We start from the raw sequence: 19,128 nt of genomic DNA on the forward strand, positions 1-19,128 counted from the left end.
GAAAGGCTAATTGGAACAGCTCCTATTACATACCATACATTTATTTTTAGGTACGTTGGTCCTCAAGACACACTGCCTGGCATGTTTTAGATGTTTTCCTGCATCAGCACACCTGATTTCAATTGACATCTGATTAACAGGGGTTCACTGAACTGCAATCATCTGAATCAGGTATGTTAAAACAAGGAAACATCTAAAACATGCAGGGTAATGAGTCTTGAGTTAGGGTTGGGAAACACTGCTCTATGGAAAAGATCCAGTGCCTGAATTAAAAAAAAAATCCCTATAGCTGGCAGTCATTTTTTTTGGTTTGACATATGGAAACCGTGAAATCTGTCTTCCTTTCATCTCTTGCTTTTACCTGGAACATTTTAAAGAACGTTTACATTGCAGACCGGACAGTGGGTGGTAGAGGGGTTTGCTACTGCTTTATTTTCTGCATATGAGGAGGAAATCACACAAAGAGGTGATTGATTCTGCAATGCCACCCAGATTTACTAAACAAATGTCAGCTCACAGTCAGCTCACTTAAGTGGGTCTAAAACTTTCCCAAAGCATGATGTGGACTGGCCATTTGGAAGACAACCAACAAAAGCAGTTCAACTCAATTCAGTTCATTTGCATCGTCTCACATCTAGGGCTGCCACTAATGACTGCTTTACACGAGCTCTACTGTGTACAAATGATGAATTAACCGATTGATCTAACCGCTTGATTTTCCTTCTTTTCTCAAACAGAAGTTTGAAAGTTTCTCATTTCTGAGTAAAAGCAGAGCAAGAAATTAAGTTGTAGGTACATTTTGTTTCATTTTTGTAACAAATGTGAAGAAGTCTGAGTTCTTTTATAGCACTATCTGAAAATGCCTCGACTTGGATCCTTTGCTTTCGAACCGCTACAGCAGACAGACCGCCTGTCTATCTTCACAGAGTCTATTAAGTAGATTTCTCAGCCAAAAATGTGTCTTTTTCAAATGGTCATGCTTTATGGTTGTGCTCCTGTGAGGAGCATCCAAACCATTAGTTTATCATCTGTTGTTTGCACAGAACCAGCCAATGAGTGAAGCCGACCGCGACGGATGTATGAAATGACAGGCACGCATTCCTGCAGACTGCTACAGTAGGAAGGAGAGGAAAATATTTTTTATTTTTGTTAAACAAAGGTAAAGTGATAAACAATTATAATTCAATAAAAATGATGTATTCACTAAGAGTTTTAATGTTAATGATATTACAGTCAGCTTAATCAGTCATAACAGTTAGTCACAACTGTCCTAATAAAATCACACCAACTGTGTACTTTGAATGAAAGCAAGAGGGTCCAGCTCCAATTTGATTACCACCCTTCAATTCATTTCAGGCAGAACTGCAATATTCACCTTCAGACTAATAGCACAAAGTCAAAATCTAGCCAATTAAAATGCTTTTTCAAACAATCTGATTAAAGAAATCACAAAATGCCAGTTTCAGTCGAAGAAAAACAGCACTTTACTGTTTGAAGAAAATTCAAAAAACTTGATTTTGTTTTAATCCCTCACCATGTGCAAGAACTGAACAACAGTGGAGAGGAACACGTCCCCTCTGACGGGAAGTGATGTCAAGCAGAACCAAGATCATGATCAGGCTTGACCAGCGAGTCAAGGAGATGAGAGGATAAGAAGAAAGCACAACCACAGACCCGACCGGATGTGATGAATATGTTTTGTACAATTTTTAGATCGACCGTCCCTGACCGCTGAAATTCAAAAAAATTTAATTTTTTTCTAATGACTACTGTACCAAGTGCAACCACATCCAGTTGGCACGTCACTTGTCAATGTGGAAGTTGTTCCTGAGGGAGGAAGACTCAAAGTTAGCAATTTTCAGTATCAATAAGGTGAAGTAAGAATGAATTACACACAGAGATATAAGAGGTGTTTCATAAATTAAAGAAAAAAAGCTTTTCTATGACAAGTCCATACATGTCTGCTGTTCACTCTGTTATGCTAAAACCCTGCTTCACAGTGACTCCTCCTTCACACACAATGTTAACTATGTTCCTTATAAAATTAAGAATTTACTGGAACTGTTATTCTCGATAAGAAAAAAAAACTGAACTTACCTAAGATTGGTATCGGGAGGTAAAAACTTTACCAAAACGAGATTAGTGCATCACAATTAGCTTCTGTTTGGAAAAGTTTTTTTGAAGAAGGAAAACCAAACTAATAAAAACAAAATTACACCAAATGGCAAGTACATCAAATTGACATACAGCCTTTTGTCCTTTTTATTTCAACCACATACAATGTGTTAACTGCACTCTGAAATTCATTCATTCCTACTAATAATAGACCAGGCTGGCTTTCTGCGGTATGACCTACATAGCCTCATTATCGCAGAGATAAATTGATGGTGTCATATTGTGTTACAAAATGAAAGGCTTTAGCCAGGCCTCCCAGTTGCTTATTGAAGTTATCCATTGTTATCCTATTTCCATGATATGTGATCTTATGAGGCGATGCACCAGGAGAAACACGGAAGGCCATTTATGTGCTGCACAATGTGGTTTCCAAAGCTAATAAAGGTGCATCTGGTTTCTGAGAAGACAACGAACTGGACAAACACAAGCTGCAGGTGTGTAATAGCAGCAATTACAAGAGTGGTTGTAGTGAAATAAATGCTGAAGAGCTACATGCTTGTGTATCGGTAAATGCACACGCATGTTTACCCTCTCAAGCGCACACATTTTTATGAAAACCAACCTGCAGCTGTGATCGTTTAGGTTCCCCTGAAGCGAGGCCGCAGCCCTCACCAGGCCCATCCGCGTGAAGGAGTGGTAATACGTGAGCAGCGTGTCCGACAGGCTGGCGACGCCATCTGGCTCGTCGTAAACATTCTCCCAGTACGAGTTCAGTCCCAGCGTCCCCTGAGGAAACGGTCCAAACAGGTAGGCGTCCAGCTGGTTCACTATCTCCTGGTTCACGCTGGCCTCAAACTTCCTGGCAAAGAAGGTGGGCCGCACCGTTTGCTGCAGAAACGCAGAGCGAGGCGGGAGGCGAGCAGAGGAGCGAAGCAGGGACAGAGGAGATAAAGAGAAGAAAAAAAAGAGGAGAAGATTATTAAACGGTGGTGTGCCAGGATGTGAGGGGAACGAAATGTGATGTGTGAGATATGTGTGGAAGTGATAGGTGGGCAGAGAAGAGAGAAAAAGAAAATGCTGATAAGAGGTTGAGTAGGGGGGCGGCTGAAGGCAGCAGACCGAAAACGGGGAAATCGTTGATTTCCCCGTTTGGTGATTCACAAATCACCAAAGATTTGTGAATGAATTAGAATCTGTATTAAATCAAAATTGCCCTCTATTTAGTCTCACTTTTCAATCTGCAAATACATTTGTGTTAAAGGCTCCCAATGGTAATGTGTCAGTATTACCAAAATGGCTACAAGAGGAAATGAAAAAGCTTAGGGTGTTTAATGCTTTCACAAAATACATAGATATTAAAAAATGAAAAGTTACAAAAATATATAAACTTTAAATCAGGAATTTATATTGTGCCTTATCCCAAAACAGGTTAAACAGGTTTGTTTTGCTTTCATCAATGATTGCATCCAGTTCTTTCAATATTTACTTACAGTAGTTTAGTATAAGACTGTTTTGCATTTTCTAAAGCCAGTTTTAATCTGGGTTTTGGATTTTTGTCCCATCAATCTAACCTAAACTGAAATATAGAGGATATTTCAAAACCTAAGAGCTTTATAGCAAAAGCCACACATGGTAGTGGTAGTATCATACTGAGGGCCAGTTTCACTGCATGCCTGTGGCACTAATGCATTGCAGTCAAGCTGCCACTTGTCAAAGGCATATTTACTCAGATATTAGGGACAGTGTATGAATATATCGGAGCCTGGAGACAATATCCACATACAAACATTTAAACCCTCACCACCCAGTTGCTATTTTAAAAATCACTGAAGCTCTCTTTCAACATTCGTTTGGGTATCTCACTATGGGACACGACCACAGCACCTGTCCCCCAGAAGCTCTATTACATTACACCAGTCTTGACTGGCCAGTAGAAGTGATGTCGGCTCCAGGAGGAGGGGCTTCCTCCCAGTATAAATGCCTGATGTCACGCAAGCAATCTTCAGTCTTTTAAGCACACCTCTTCCTCGCTCCAAGCAAGGAGGGTGATCTGGTGAGATACCTCACTCATGTTTCAGAGAACCGGGGTTAATTCCTTAACCTAAAGTTCTCTTTCAACATTCGTTTTGGTATCTCACTATGTGATGTGGCGACTCCCATATTGCCAGATAAGCTTACTCGAAGACCAAAAGATGCATCCTGCAGTTATCTAAGTGTGGATCCCATGCCCAGAACTGTGTGAGCCAGAGTTGGTGCCGTGACATCCCGTCTATAGAACCTGGTGAAGGTGTGAGAAGTTGCCCAGCTGGCAGCATCACATACGTCCTCCAAAGGTATACCCTGAAACAGTGCCCAGGATGAGGCCATGCCACGAGTGGAATGAGCTCGTAGATCTGCAGGGGGTGCAAGGCCTTTACTCTGATAGGCCATAGCAATAGCTCCGACTATCCAATGGGAAAGGCGTTGCTTTGTTAGAGGTTTCCCTTTATGTGGTGAAGCCCATGACACAAATAGCTGCTCAGATATGCGAAAACCAGCTGTTTTCTCCACGTAGATCCGAAGCGCTCGCACAGGGCAGAGCGTATGCAGTCGTTCATGCTCCTGAGAGGAGAATGGTGGAGGGCAGAAAGCCATCGACTCCAAAGGGCGGCATGGCAAGGCCGGGTTAAAAACCTTTGGTATATAAGCCGGATTGGGTTTCAGTAAAACCTTATGATTCCGCTCAGTAAACCACATGCAGGAGGGGTTTACTGAAAAAGTTTGAATGTCGCTCACACATTTGGCAGAAACCAATGCGACTAACAAGGCTGTTACAAATCTCTACAAATAAAGCAGGTTGGAGAAAACTTGAGCTTTTCCACGTCAAAATATTTACAGTAAAAAGCATCACGCTTTCGCAATGGCCGTAATTTTTGAAGAATAACCCCGTCTACGTCATCACAAGTTCTCTCCTCGCCCCGCGCATTTTTTCTTTTTTCTGCTTCCGGCTTTCCACTTGTTTGGTTCACCGGTCCTCCCTTGACTGGATTTTGGGCTGTTTGTAACTTTTTTAGCGAGGACTGGCGATCGCAGACTTGTTTCCTGCTGCGTTTTCCTTGACATCTCCGAAAGGTTTCAGTTTACCTTTATGGGGCTTGTAGGAGAGGGGACGCGGCAGACTCGCCTTCAGGTCGAAGGCAGGTTTCTTTTGGGTTCCAGGTGTTCCTAAAGCACTCGTGTTACCGGTGAAAATGAAGGGTCCTGGAGTTTTCTGGGCAGATAAAGCAGGAGACGTGGAGGCGGCCCGCTTTGCTACGTCTGCAGTCGGTTTTTTTGGGGTACTGGAGGTGACATATGGCGACATCCGTGCAGGTGTCTTCACCTCTTGAACTCATTATCGAGTGTAGCCTCCGAGAATCGGACATTGACTCTGCGGGCAGAAAGGACAGAGGGTCTGAACTGACCGTGTTCTTTTTGTGCGGGTTTTTTTGAAGGGATTTTACTGGCTGTGAGCAAAGTGTGGCGACGGTTTTCCTGGCCCGGCGTCTTGTTGCCGGGGACGGGGCTGAACATGGTGGCACGAGCAGAATCAGCTTCCACCTGCAGTTACATTCTGAATAGAAGGTCAATGGTGAAGGCTACTGGCCAGTCAAGACTGGCGTAATGTAATAAAGCTTCTGGGGGACAGGCGCTGGGGTCGTGTCCCATAGTGAGATACCTCACTCATGTTTCAGAGAACCGGGGTTAATTCCTTGACCTAAAGTTGTTTGTTTTACAACCTCTTCGGTTAAAAGAGTTTAACCAAATAATTAAAATTTCAAAATCTATGAGATTGTGTAAGTAAACATTCAAACTAACTTCATAAGTCGTAAACAGAAGGAAAAACCTTCTCGTTTTACGGCAGGGTGGACATGTTTCAAGGCAGAAGAATATGCAGCCAGGCCTACAAGCAAAACAAAATACGTTGGAAAAGATTCCCTAAAAATGCTGTAGATACTTCCTGTTATAGCATTCACAGAGACTATAGTTGCAGATCTTTTGAGTTTCTTTTCTTTTGAGTTTTCAAAGTTGGTCAGACTTGTTCCACTAAATCCTCCAAACATCTCAATAAAAACCTTTTTTTATACAGTTGTAATATCCCAATACATTGGCCACTGACTTGAAGTTCACCACAAAAACTGCAAGTCACTCACATCACTGCCTGTTGTCGTAGTCAATAAAAGAAAAACTTTTATTGACTAAATAGGTCAATTTTAGTCAATAAAAATTGACTAAAACTTTTACTGACTAATTTAAAATAGGTAGGGAAGAAAAAAAAAATCTTATTTCCCAGCTATCTGCATTTAAATGTGGGCAGAGTTGGAAAGTATGATTCAACAGAAACATCCAACTAACATGCCCCCATTTTATCTGTCTCAGTCTGGTCTTTGCCTCCGATTCATCCACATCTTTTTCCACTTCTTTGTCCATGCCACGTCGTTTATTCTGTGGTTGATGATGCGTCATGAAATTCGCCTCCTCCACTGCTTGGCTAAGACTCAAAGACATCTAACGTTAGTCCCAGACATCAAAACTATTTATCTTGCAGTACCAAACACGTTGGTGTTACCTGCAAAGAAAAAAAAAACCCTTAACCGATAAAAGAGGAGACCTAATGAGGTGGTTGCTCATTTTCTTAGAATTCAGTTTTTTTTCTCATGTAGCAGTAAGTGTGGGATGATGTACGGCAAGCCGGAGGTGTTAAATTAAACACAGATATGCTTCCAGAGTGAGGGGGCCCCGGCTCACATTCTGTGGAGTCGTTTGAAAGAACTGATTTGTTTTTTCTGAAACATGCTAAAGTATATCTTAGTAAATTAGAATAGCATAAAAACGTTCTTTATTTTAATGATTCAGTTCAAATTCATGTATTATACAAATTAAATACACAGAGTCTGACACAATGCATGTGTTTGTTTCTGCTAATCTTTATGATTGGGTTACTGCTAATCAAAAACAAACTTCAATTTATCAAAAAAAAACATCAACTACATAATAAAAAAATCACAAAACAAAAATGTTATATTTTGGCTTTTTTTTTTTTTTTGGCTTACACGATCTTGAGAAAATTGACTTGGCAGTTGTCCATCACTCCTTGACACCCGTCACAACCAGGGTGAGTCAATAAAAGGTCATTGCTAAAGAAGCTGACTGTTTCTCGAGTATATTAGTAGTAAGTCTAGTAGAAGAAAAGCATGAGGTAGAACTTTTCTGTTTCTGGTAAATGTGATATTTATATTAGGATCGCTTTTAACACATGGACATACTGCTTCAAGGTATGTCTGTGTACATTATGTGCACTCAACACTTGGTTGAGACTCATTTTGCATGAATTACTACAAAACGCAGCATGCTGTGGAGGCAATCAGTCTGTTGTTCTGCTGAGGTGTTCAGAAAGCCCAGAGAGCTTTAAAAGCAGCTTTTAGCTCGTCTGTGTTTTCGGATCCGGTGTCTCTCGTCTTCCTCTAAACAATAGTTCATAATTTCTCTCCGAGGTTTAAATCAGGACAGTTTGCTGGCCAATCAGTCACTATGGTCATTAAAGCAGGTATTCTTGATGGGAAGTGAAATCAGCTTTTCCATAAATCTTGAAAAGCAATAAGAGTGTTGCACCCTGGAAATAGTTAATTTAGATTATAATTTTTTAAAAGTTATGGATAAAAAACTACATTAATTTACATAATGTATTTTATTTGCAAATTATATGCAGACACACAGACAGGCAGGTAGACGGATTTTATTGTAGATTATGCAATTTTATTGTTTAAAACATTATGTCTAGTTATTTTTGTTCAGGCGCATAAGTCTTACAGAATTTGAGGTATGTGCTATGTCACTGATAGAATCAAAAGTAGAAAAAGAAACTCTGTAATGTGACTGTGTATCCATGAGTATAACATAACATTTCTGTGAAAAAAATAAATTCTGAAGGTTTTATGTAATATTTACATTTTCTGAAAAACTGAATTTGGACTTCCATTAGCTGTAAGTCATAAGCATTAAAGTTAACAGAATTTAAATATATCACTGTCTGTCTAATTTTTCCCAGAGAACAGGGAAAAACCACAAATAATAACAAAAAGGTCTCAAACTCTCTCAAGTTCCCCAAGATAATTAACTTTAAATTGACTTTATTTGAGACTTTTCCCTGTCTAAATTGTTACTTAATTGATATAATATTGTTTAAAAGATATTTCTTGTTAGCACTGCTTAATTTCATGCGTTTTCTTTTAGTCCATCTTTCTCCACTGTGTTGGCCAGGACTTTGGTTCAGCTTGCAAGGTTTTGAATGCAGTTCATGTATAAATTAACATCATTACTAAAATAATTTATAAGAGCATCAGTTAGTCCTCTCACAGGGCTGCTTTGTTTCCAGGGTCAGACCTCACTGACACCATGCTGAATGCCAAGCGGACCCTGCAGCAGCGCCAAGGAGCTCAGGGCAATGTTTTGGCACCGATCTGCCAGAGACATAAGCGAGACAACCGGGTTTGGCAAAGGGAGAGTGGAGGTCAGTGTGATGGCTGGTATTTGGAGAGCATTGCACATGAAGTGACTCACCACATGAAGGATATGAGTAAAAATGAAGCTAAGCCGAGGCAGACGGTTTATGGTTACTTTGTTCTTTTCTGTTTTAAGAGCCGTCTGAAAGTCAAATAGTGAAACAAAGTTACTTTATTTGTGATAAGCTGGCCAAATCCCCTTTCTCTCTCTCAATACCAAAGGCAAACAGGACCTAATTACTGACGCTGCTGCTTTTCTCTCCTCTATCAGGGTCATCCTAATGGAGATGTGATTTTGCACATATTGACAGTGAATGCTGTGGGACGCCGAGCGTGAGAGGACTGGTTCGTTTTATTACGATTGACTGCTGTTGATTTTCTACTAAATGCTGCACTCATGCGTTAAAAGGAGACATTATTTATGTTGATTTTAGTTTTTAAAACTGGCCCTCAGTACTATGTCTGATATATATGTTGGTAATTATTTGTGCAACCTTTGTTTTACCAAAATAACCTTTCTAAACATTTGTAGTTTAGGAGAAGAGTAAAAGAAATAGAGGAATCCTTTTGTTCAACATCAGCATTAAGATAAAAAAAATTGCCTTTAGTTACATTGTTGTGAAGTTTGTTCCAATTAGATTACTTATTTTGTTGCTTGTTTGTTACACTTGAGTGTTTCAGATCATTAAGACGTAGTTTGATTAGAGAAACAAAGCAGAGAGTCATAAATATAGAAAGCAATTTTCAAAATTAACTTAAAAAAGTTATCCAAACTAACCAACCAGCCTGATGTCAAAAAGAAACTGCCTCTTCAACCTGATGAGTAAATGATAAAGAGTTTTTTTGCATCAATGTGGAAGAATATTGTCTCTTCTCACTTGCAGAATTAGTTTTATGTAGGGCTGTTTCCAATCAATCGATTTGATTGATTTATCAAATTTTCTGTCTTCTAAAGATGTAATTTTCAAAACATTTGGATGTTTTTTTTTTTTTACAAATGCACTTCTAGGGTTTCCATAGTTCAGACTGATGTTATCCAACCCAACAACTAGCAGCTTGTGTGACAACCATGTTTTACAGCTTAAAGAAGGAATGATTGAAATAAAAGCCAGTTTTCAAAATATATTTTCTCATTCTATATTTTTTAACAGAAAACAGTGAAGAAAAAATTTTTTAAAATCAGAAATTGCATGTGGGATAAAAACAAATCCGAGATTTACTATTGAGCCATAAAGCCCAGCCTCAGTTTTGCATCAGATATAACTGGACACAGAACTTTCAGAAAGTTTCACTGATATCTCGTCATACCAAATAATATTTTCCAAAAGCTGTTGGAGATCATCAAGATGTTTTCTAACAGATGTGCAATTTTGAGTTATTTTTGATCAGGTGGGGTTTTTTGCCTTGAAACTCTCCTATGGAGGTCATGTTGCCTAATCTGTTCCCCGTTGTTCAGTTATAAACACTGACCTCAACTAAGGCAAGTGAGAGCTGCTTTAAATGTTGTTCATTCAGGTTAAGTTCAACCAAGTTTGTCTGATGTCAAAATTTGTTTTATCTGCAAAAAAAACAGAAATTGGTGCACACTGTTTCTTTACACTATTTCTGAATGTTTTGTCTTTTACTACTGATAACCCTACAAAACTGATGTTATCAGGAAGAAGAAAAAAATGCATCTGTCACCAAGACACCAGTTATTATGAATTTTGATTTCAAGGTGTTGCTGTTGACCAATCAGAACAGCCGGCGTGTTGCGTTTACCTGGAAGCGGTGAAAGTCTGAAGGCTTGAAGTCATTGGGCGAGCATCCACACCAGTCCACAATGTGCTTGTACTGACACTTGCAGCCCAGTTTACGGTTCCAGTTGGTGATGCGCAGGTTGTTGTCCACCATGCTCTCGCAGTGGGCGCTGTTCTCTAGCACAGTGTGGAAGAACGACTGGGAAATGAGGGGCAAAAATAGGCGGCGAGATAAGGAGGGAAAAATAAAAGAGATGGAAAATTAGAAAACTGTGCGCCTGTTGTTTTTTCACATAATCCACTTGACAAGAGGAAATAAGATTGGGAGCAGGAAAAAAATGGATTTACTACAGCTCTTGATAAACATTCAATTTCCCTGCAGAGGTTTATGTTGTTTCCCCCCAACCTGAGTTAATGGCTGCTAGGTTAGGATCTTAAGTCTTGCCCTCACTCTCAGACTCAGTGTCCGCCTTTGAGTCATCTCACATTAACAAAAGGAGAACAGTGTGACTGTTGTTTGTTAAATGATGCAGTGCAAATACAAAGCAGGGCCTGCAAGTTAGAGAGTAAAAAAAAAAAAGATGTGACCTTGTCTGTGTGTGCTGGCCTGTGTTACCTCAGCAGGCAGCAGCGTGTACGCGTAGAATCGCTTCATGTTGGTGACCAGATCGTCCTTGGAGTTGATCACATATTCCACAAACATGCGGTTGAGGAGGAACCAGTCAGAGCCGCCGTCCACAGAGATGCCTTCTGGGATTTTTCGGTCACCCAGCCTCCACATGTGAGTGTCACACTCATAGAAGAGGCGATCCAGACCCTGCTTACGGATGAACCTAATAGAGACGAACAGGACGGTCTGGTCACACAGCTGACTACTGGACAAAAATCTTCTTTCATGAGATAAAGAAAAAGTACAAAAATGTGTCTAAGATTTTTTTTTCTTGGCAATTATTCTTAGAAAATGGTTTCACATTTGTGAGAAAAATGTGGGTTGAGCCTATGTGATGGTTACCAATCCTAAACAGTGCCTCTTTAGGCTCCGTTCACACGGAAGGCAAATGCGACCCAAATCTGGGGTTTTCCCCAAAATGCGACTTATATCCAGCTTTTTCAACGCTGTCTGAACACACCAATCTTTTCACCCTCCAAAAAAATCCGATCTGTGTCACTTCCATGTGTGCTACTGATTCGGATACATATCCAATTGTTTTCAAAGCGTCTGTTGTCTTAACTGTCACGCTGCATTTAATCTGACTTTTATGTCATCGATGTGAGACGTGTCATAATTCGGCACCAGACGAAGCCACATGTGGTACGTCGGGATGTAAACAATGTCTGAAAATTACAATTGTGAACTTATGAAAGAAGTGCGTCACTGAAGCGCATCACAATCAGACCACTGCTGGGTCTGACTACACATCCAAATCGATTTCTCTACAGAAGTTGCAGTCAATGTTCCACAAAAAGCCATTGCTATTAGTTATGCTTTCTTATTAGCGTTCTCCATGTTGTTATGATTTTGTGACATTGTTGGCTATAAACATCAAAATCGTTCAATAAACTCCTCCATCCATTATGACTTCTGTAAACAATTCTTGCTGAATGACATCAGTGTTTTTCTTCTGCGCATGTGGGTCACTTTGGGGACGTAAACCGGTCACACAGAAATCTCATTTCAGTCGAGCTTAATTAGTAGTATAAATAAAAAAACAAAAAATAAGATCAGAATTGTGCACCAAGAACTGCTATGTGGATTTTATTCTCTATTCAGTTATCTTTACTATAGGTTACACCTTTGAGACAACATTTCCATCCTTGTTCCAAACCCAATATGAAACCTAATTCCCCATCTATTTTGGAGACACTCCTCTCTGTAAAGATACAAAAAATGTGAGCAAACGGCACAATAAATTCACACAGAAATACTGCACAGAGAGCTGGGCAGCTACAACTTCTCACTAAATATTTCCCTACACCCGCTGCAGTAACAGTTGACAGCCTACAGACACAGCAGGTGGTGTTACTCCTGCGAACAGATCAAGTGTTGGATGCGGGGAGTCAAATTTAGGTCAGGCAGGTCAGACTGCTCCCTCTGCTATCTGAATGGTGATGTGTTGAACCGGTGCCACACGCTCAGACATTAATCTTTGTAGTAAAGAGGTTAGAAGCGATTAATGCAATCGTTGAGATGTTTGATTTAATTAGTCGTGCGCGTATTTTAATAAACAAGAAGCTCCTCTGTCAGAGAGAATCACGTGATCAGACACAGCGGCCACAATCACAAAAAGGTACCGCTGAGTCACACTGACTCATGCGTGCTTGCGGGACATTTGTTCCCTCTGCTTTGGGTCTTTCTGCCCACGGTGCTGAGCAATGAGTGGCCAACCACGAGGGCGTGACCGGGCAGAGAGAGGGGTGGTGTCAGCACCGAGCGGCGATCTGGCAGCAACCTCTCCTCACCAAGAAGGTTAATTAATGGAGCCCACAGATGGGGGCTAATTGTGTTATGATTCACTGTCCACGTTGTGTTGGCACACGAGCTGCAAGTGTGGGTGCGAGTGTGGAAAAGAGACAGAAGGAAGGAGAGGGCTGCTAGAAGTGAGGTTAAAAAGGAAGATTCAAAATGTACACCTTACCTGGCATTGTCCCGGCCGTGGGACTTAATGAAATTCAGGTCTCTGTACTTGGACAGGAACGCCACCAGCTGGTTATTGTTCCTGAAATAAAAAGAGAATGACTTACTCTTGACTGGGAACATATGGTGGGCGCTGTATAATAGAGGGAAATTGATTCTCCAGCACAAATTATAGGTTTAATGACTTTTTGGAGGACAGTTACGCAAATGGGTTCATCTGTTACAGTCTGGTTTTAAAAGACGCCTTAAAAAATACATAAATTATGCTGCATTTCTAATTAGCAAACGCCTGAGAACAACACAGAGAGAACAAAGTGTAACAAACGGAGAGTTGAGACTGAGAACTCAAGATGCTTTGTGAGACATGCGCCTGCCGTGACTTTGACTCATGTTTGTCCGAGTTTTGAACTAATTCAGGTTTTAAGTCGACTCTGTAAGTGCTGGAACATCCACTGCACCAAAGAGAGAAAGCGATGCTGTTGGCTAAAAATAAATGAGAAGTTTACAAACATTTATCAGTGGTACAGAGCCATTAATTTTTGGCCTTCAATAATATATTCACTCCCTCAAAGCTCTAAACAAGTGTGTTATGGTTTGTGGATTGGTAGGATGAAAGTGCGTGCCTGAGGTAGGCAGAATCATATTAACAGTGATTTATAGAGGAAAAAGTGTATTACAATCTAAAGATTGGTAAACTGGCACAAAGTGGGCAAAATCATGTAAATGTGTGTTTCTCTACCTGGAACTCAGGGATCACTGTCTGCATGTTTTAGGTGTTTAACGGCTGTCAAATACCTGACTTTAATAAATGTCTGATTGACAGAATGCTAAGGATGCAATGCGACCAAATGATTCAGATGTGCTGAAGCTGAGATGCATCTAAAACATGAGATATGACACAAACTGTAAACCGTAACTGGATTGTTACTGATAAACACAAGGAGACAACTTACGACAAAAGACCTCCATACACATACCTGAGCCTGTATGTATAATTTTGACTCAGTTAATGAAAATCCACAAAATATATTTTCTGCACCAGTTTTTTGCTGCATAATTGTTTGAATCTAGGCAAAGAATGCATTACAATAAACATTTATCAGGGAGAAGGTTGACTGATTAAGTCATCCAGGTGAGGGAAGGGAGTGATAACCCCGTTTTTCAAAACTCCTCAAAAATCACAGAGGAAAAAAAAAAAAAAACAGGCCTTGCTACTTCTGTTTCACAGCATCTTGGAAATGTGAGTGATGGGGTCCTTCATGGGTCCTTGTGTTTAAGCTCTCATTGCTGCTTTAAAACAGGGAGAAAGAGATGATGTATGTTCTGCCATCGTTCATAAATTCGTCTTAAGCCGGTGTCAGGCAGATCGGATGTGTCTTCTGAGGGATAAATTCATTAAAAATAATGACTAAGGACGGAAATCCTTTTAAAATTCAAATCTGGCATACTCTAGCTCCGCGCGGTGTTGCTGCTAAAGGAGAATTGACCAGCCACGTGCTCCTAATATTCGCGTGTCGGCACCGTTAAACAATGAAATAGATGTTTCCTTTCTAACTTTAAATGCATTCCCAGCTTCCTTTTCACATTAAAGTTTACAGCCCTCCACATTACAGCAATATAAACTCATTTGGAGTTGCAGCTGGCTTCTGTGAGTGTTTGTAATGCCACAAAACCAAACTTATAAATCTCCTGTCTTAAGTGAGCACAGAAATATCCCCCCTTATGTCGACAACAACAGCTTCTTAAATTCCAAACTGCACATACATCAAGCAGAGGACTCGACTGGCAGGAACAGTTCAAACATTCCTAAGCAAAAAAGGGGTGGGGGGAAGATTTGACATTTTATACAGGAATATTTGAGGTTTTAAAGGGGATCACTGAAGGACTTCAAGTCACACATACCAATCAATTAAAGATGTTGCCTGTGCTACTCCTCCACTTCCTTCAAGCTGTTAAAAGCTATTTAGGGTTACACAAAAGACCGTGTCGCTATCCGCTATTTTGATCAATGCCTCCACGCTGCTCTGAAGCTGTAGAGGGGTCTGCTTCCACCAAGACATGGGCCAGACAGGCTAAAAGCTTTGCTCTGCAGGCTCTGCCCCAGTCAATGGCTCCAACATCTCATCTGCGCCGGAGCCTTTCACGACGGCTGGGATTGTCTTTCTGAAAAAGAGCAGTGAGGCTCAAGGATCAGTGGGGGGAGAGACAAGTGCATATTAATGTCATTTTCCCCTGAAGGAGCAATTTCACAGCCTGGGAGGTTTATCTTAGGAGGTCTTGAGCCATAAAGTCTAACGGATGATGTGCTGCACAGACCTGTGTCTCCGTCGCAGCTCCCCCCAACAACTCCTGCACACGCTGTCTAGCTGCTGGTATGCACACTGGCAGTGCAGCGTACAGTCCTTGCGCACAGACACACAATGCCTTCAGGCAGGAGTGCACACACACACACACACCCCGACAGAAGCAGGGGAATTCATGTCAAGCTCCAGATTTGCCACCTGAGTGGTCACCCTGTCCACTGGGTGCAGTTTGCTAACTGTCAGCCCTGTGGCCGCCCTGTCTCGCAGTGCTGTTCACACACAGAGACACACTCGTACCTCAGAAAGCCTTGTGCAGGTCTTTATAGTGCTTAACCTTTCAAATGTTGATTCATTGCATCCACAAATTGTAATGTATTTACTAGGATTGTTTTTTTGTTTTTTTTGCCACAGCCCAACACAAAGATGGGCAAAAGCAGGAAGTAGAAAGGAATGGATACTCGGATTTTCAAAACCTTTTATGAATAAAAAAAATGGAGAGCTGAGTGAATGCCTAAAATGATTCACTCAGCTTCAGTGTAATGCAATTTTAGGTAGTTTTAATAACAATCTTTTACTGTAAATCTTTTGAGGTTTGTCTGTACCAGATATTTTTCTGTTACGCTAATTTTTTAAAGACTTGCCACAGCTTCTCAACTTTTAGGTCTGGACTTTGACTAGGTCCTTGTGACACCTGGACATTTTTATCAGCCACTTACAAGTTTGTCGTTCTTCCCTGTTCCAGCAAAAGAAAACACTCCCCGAGCATGATGCTTCCACTACCATGTTTCATTGTGGTGGACTGTTGTTATAACAGGAAACAGGACTATCCAAAGAACAAAATGAGAAAGTAATATTATTTACAGGGTTATATATGAGATCTGAAACCTTTTAGACTTCCGTTTGACATCTGTGCAACCCCTGCGATGCAGCACAGTCTCACCCTCTCAGGCGCCTTTTCTGTGCTGTTGCATTTTTCTCACACAGAGCAACATGCTCAGTAACTCGCTGCTTCCTCTGGTCATCAGGCTGGGCAGCTTCTTGTCATAGTGCCCCAAATGAACAGCTGTTGTAACTACATGATGCAGTTCGGGCAACGTGGTCTACTTTAAAACTGCATATTCAAAGTAAAAAAAAAAAAAATCAAAGTGTGAAATCGTCTGACGCTTCCTGCACAACTGAGTCGAGTCTCCTGGGCTTTTCAGTATCACAACTTCCTTAGTTGCCTGCCAGATGTTTTGTATATAGGCCAAAGAGTAGCTTCTGCTGTATGCTTAGTATCCCCTACATTGATTGTGGCAACACCCAAATAAGAGTTATGACTTTACTTCTTGTCACAGAGCTGTAGAGTGCAGGGTCATATTTTGGAAAGTCTATGATTGTCTCATACGCTTTCTACATAACATCTTCTCTAACAAACCACTTAGTTTAAGTCAGAGACAGGTGACTCTGTCTACTAATGCTAGGTATCCTTGTTTTTTTTATGGACTCTTTCATAATTTTACTACTTCTTGCAGACATCAAATCCGAACAAAGTAGAGGTGACAAAACGTGATTGTGTCTGCTGTGAGGAGAATCGTAACAATGAGGCACAGGTTCCTCCACTCATCACTGTTTTTCCAACAGGATCTACAATCACCTCACTTTGATAGAGTGAGTCACGTTTATTTTCCAAATCAGGAATGGCATCCACAAGACTGAAGCTCCGCAATTTTATTACCCCACATGAATACCATGTGATGCCGATGAGTCAATCATTGCCCCACAAAGCTGTGACTTCAAAAAAGCAGCGGTAAAGTCTATAAAAGTTTTTTTTTTTTTTTTTTAAAGGAGCCGGCAGAGATTAAAGCTGGCAAAGAGGGCGTGTAACTCATCCTCCACCCCGACTGGACTCACAGAGACACCAATGCAAACATGCATGCCATATCTCCCCGGTGGACACACAGCAGCCTCTCAACCAGCGACTCTGGGATTGCCTTTGAGAGCCATCCATGCGGCAGAACAGACATTATCAGGGAATTAGCGAGGAAATAATGCTTGTCTCCAGTCCCACTGATAACAACAATAACAGTCAGGCAGTCCAGGGCCGAGGGACGCCCCCCCGCATTCCAGACTGGAACAACGCACGGCATTCACACCGGGCGACAACATTTAGGGACAAAAATGATTGTATTCGTAGGAAGCAGCAGCTCAAGCTTAAGTTTATGAGGTGAATTTATTGGCTGGATGACGGCTCAGGAGGTGGAGTTTTCTTTTCATGCTTGCTACAAATTTTCCAGATGCAAAATTCTATGTTTCTTTGCCGGTTAATTTAACAAATCACTATGTGTATGGACGCCTAAATGTCCCACAATTCATTCATAGTCTCATAAAAAAGATTCAAAGCATGTTGCATTCTGCAAAGTCTTACATTTACCCGAATATAGTTTACTCTGTTTGAAATATAGAGTAATACAAAATTACCCCTCCCCCACGTGCTGCTATTGATTGCAGGCCTATAGAAGGCCTCTGCACTTTTCAATCTCCCGCAAAAAAGGCAAAATTATCTCTTTGGAAATTTTTCAAACACAGAAGCCCAGAGGAGCACTGACCATCACTTGTATAAATTAGAAAACCAGGAGCAGCATTTTTTATCAGCAGGTTCTCTACTTATAAAAAACCACAGCAGATGGCTAGATTCAACAATCAGGTAATATAAGTTAGTAGTATTCGTGTTACTTTATGAAGAGCTGCAAAATCTTTTAATAATCTCAACAATAAGCATGTAGCATTTCTTCTTTTTACCCATCTTTGCTATAGGTAGCACAATCACAGCTATACTGTAGTAATGTCAAGTTCTGTTTTTTCAGCAGAACATATAATCACTGCTTTTCATGTTTTAAATAGAAGCAATTTGGTAATGTTGAACTTTTTTGTGATATTACTGTGAAATTGTGGTATTCTTACTCATGGTTATCATAGTGGCCTTTGACTATCACAGCACAAACAGACGTGCTAAAAAAGCACGTAATTGTTTCTTTTTAGGCTGCAAAATCATGAGCAGCACACAAAATGTGTTTCAAGGAGAAAATAAAACATCGAAGCTCAGCGTAATTGCATTTTATAAATCCATCAACGTTATTTTGTTTGGTGTCTTTAAATATTAGTCTAGTTAAGAACTGTAATATAGTAGCTTTGATGGTCCTCGAAGAAGCTCTCTATCCGCTGATGTTTTTGAGAGAGTGAGTACAAAATAATAATGTAGAGCTGCTTGTTACACAGAGAAAATATAAATTTTTATTTTTTTTTTCCTCTCAGATTCCCTCCTGAAGATAGGAGACGGGGTTGTCAACTGGAAAAAAGGCTGAATGGGTCTCAGCTTGTTGCTTGAGGGCACTTGAGCAGCAATGGGCTCACTCCCACTTAGGCTTGAACCCAGACCTGGCACTTACAGGAAAAAAAATTAATAAAAAAAAGATCTGCAAGTTCAACTCAATAAAAACACGCACTTCGCAGACTTGGTTAAAGACATGCCTTGGCTGCACATGCACTTCCTAAGCAAAGATACAAGAGTGCAATTTCCATATTTTCATATTGCATGGATCCAAATCGTGCAGTTTCCTCTCATTCCCCTCCTCTAACCGCCTATTCGTTCTCCTTTTCCTGTCATTTCTGCCTCTCTGCTCCTTCTTTCGCTCCATCAATCGTTTCGTTTCCCAGCAGACGGGGCTTAAAAACCTCCACTGTCAGCCGTTTTCCTAACACCAACACCCTCCACATGCAAATGATAGAAAATAATAATAATAAAAAAAAACCAGCACACTCACAAATACGTTTAA

General features: G+C 40.7%; 1 protein-coding gene across 1 annotated transcript in view; it reads right to left on the reverse strand.

Annotated features, from left to right (window-relative positions):
* LOC114144899 (xylosyltransferase 1-like) overlaps nt 1-19,128 on the reverse strand; it is a 109,083-nt gene that overhangs the window by 25,104 nt on the left and 64,851 nt on the right. Inside the window, exons 5-8 of the mRNA XM_028018128.1 lie at nt 13,012-13,092; nt 10,992-11,208; nt 10,398-10,574; nt 2,738-3,003 (exon numbers count right to left, since the gene is read on the reverse strand). Of these exons, the coding sequence (XP_027873929.1) occupies nt 2,738-3,003; nt 10,398-10,574; nt 10,992-11,208; nt 13,012-13,092 (741 nt within the window). The remainder of the gene's footprint in view (nt 1-2,737; nt 3,004-10,397; nt 10,575-10,991; nt 11,209-13,011; nt 13,093-19,128) is intronic.

This window comes from Xiphophorus couchianus, chromosome 5 (assembly GCF_001444195.1).
Source record: "Xiphophorus couchianus chromosome 5, X_couchianus-1.0, whole genome shotgun sequence".
NCBI lineage: Eukaryota > Metazoa > Chordata > Actinopteri > Cyprinodontiformes > Poeciliidae > Xiphophorus > Xiphophorus couchianus.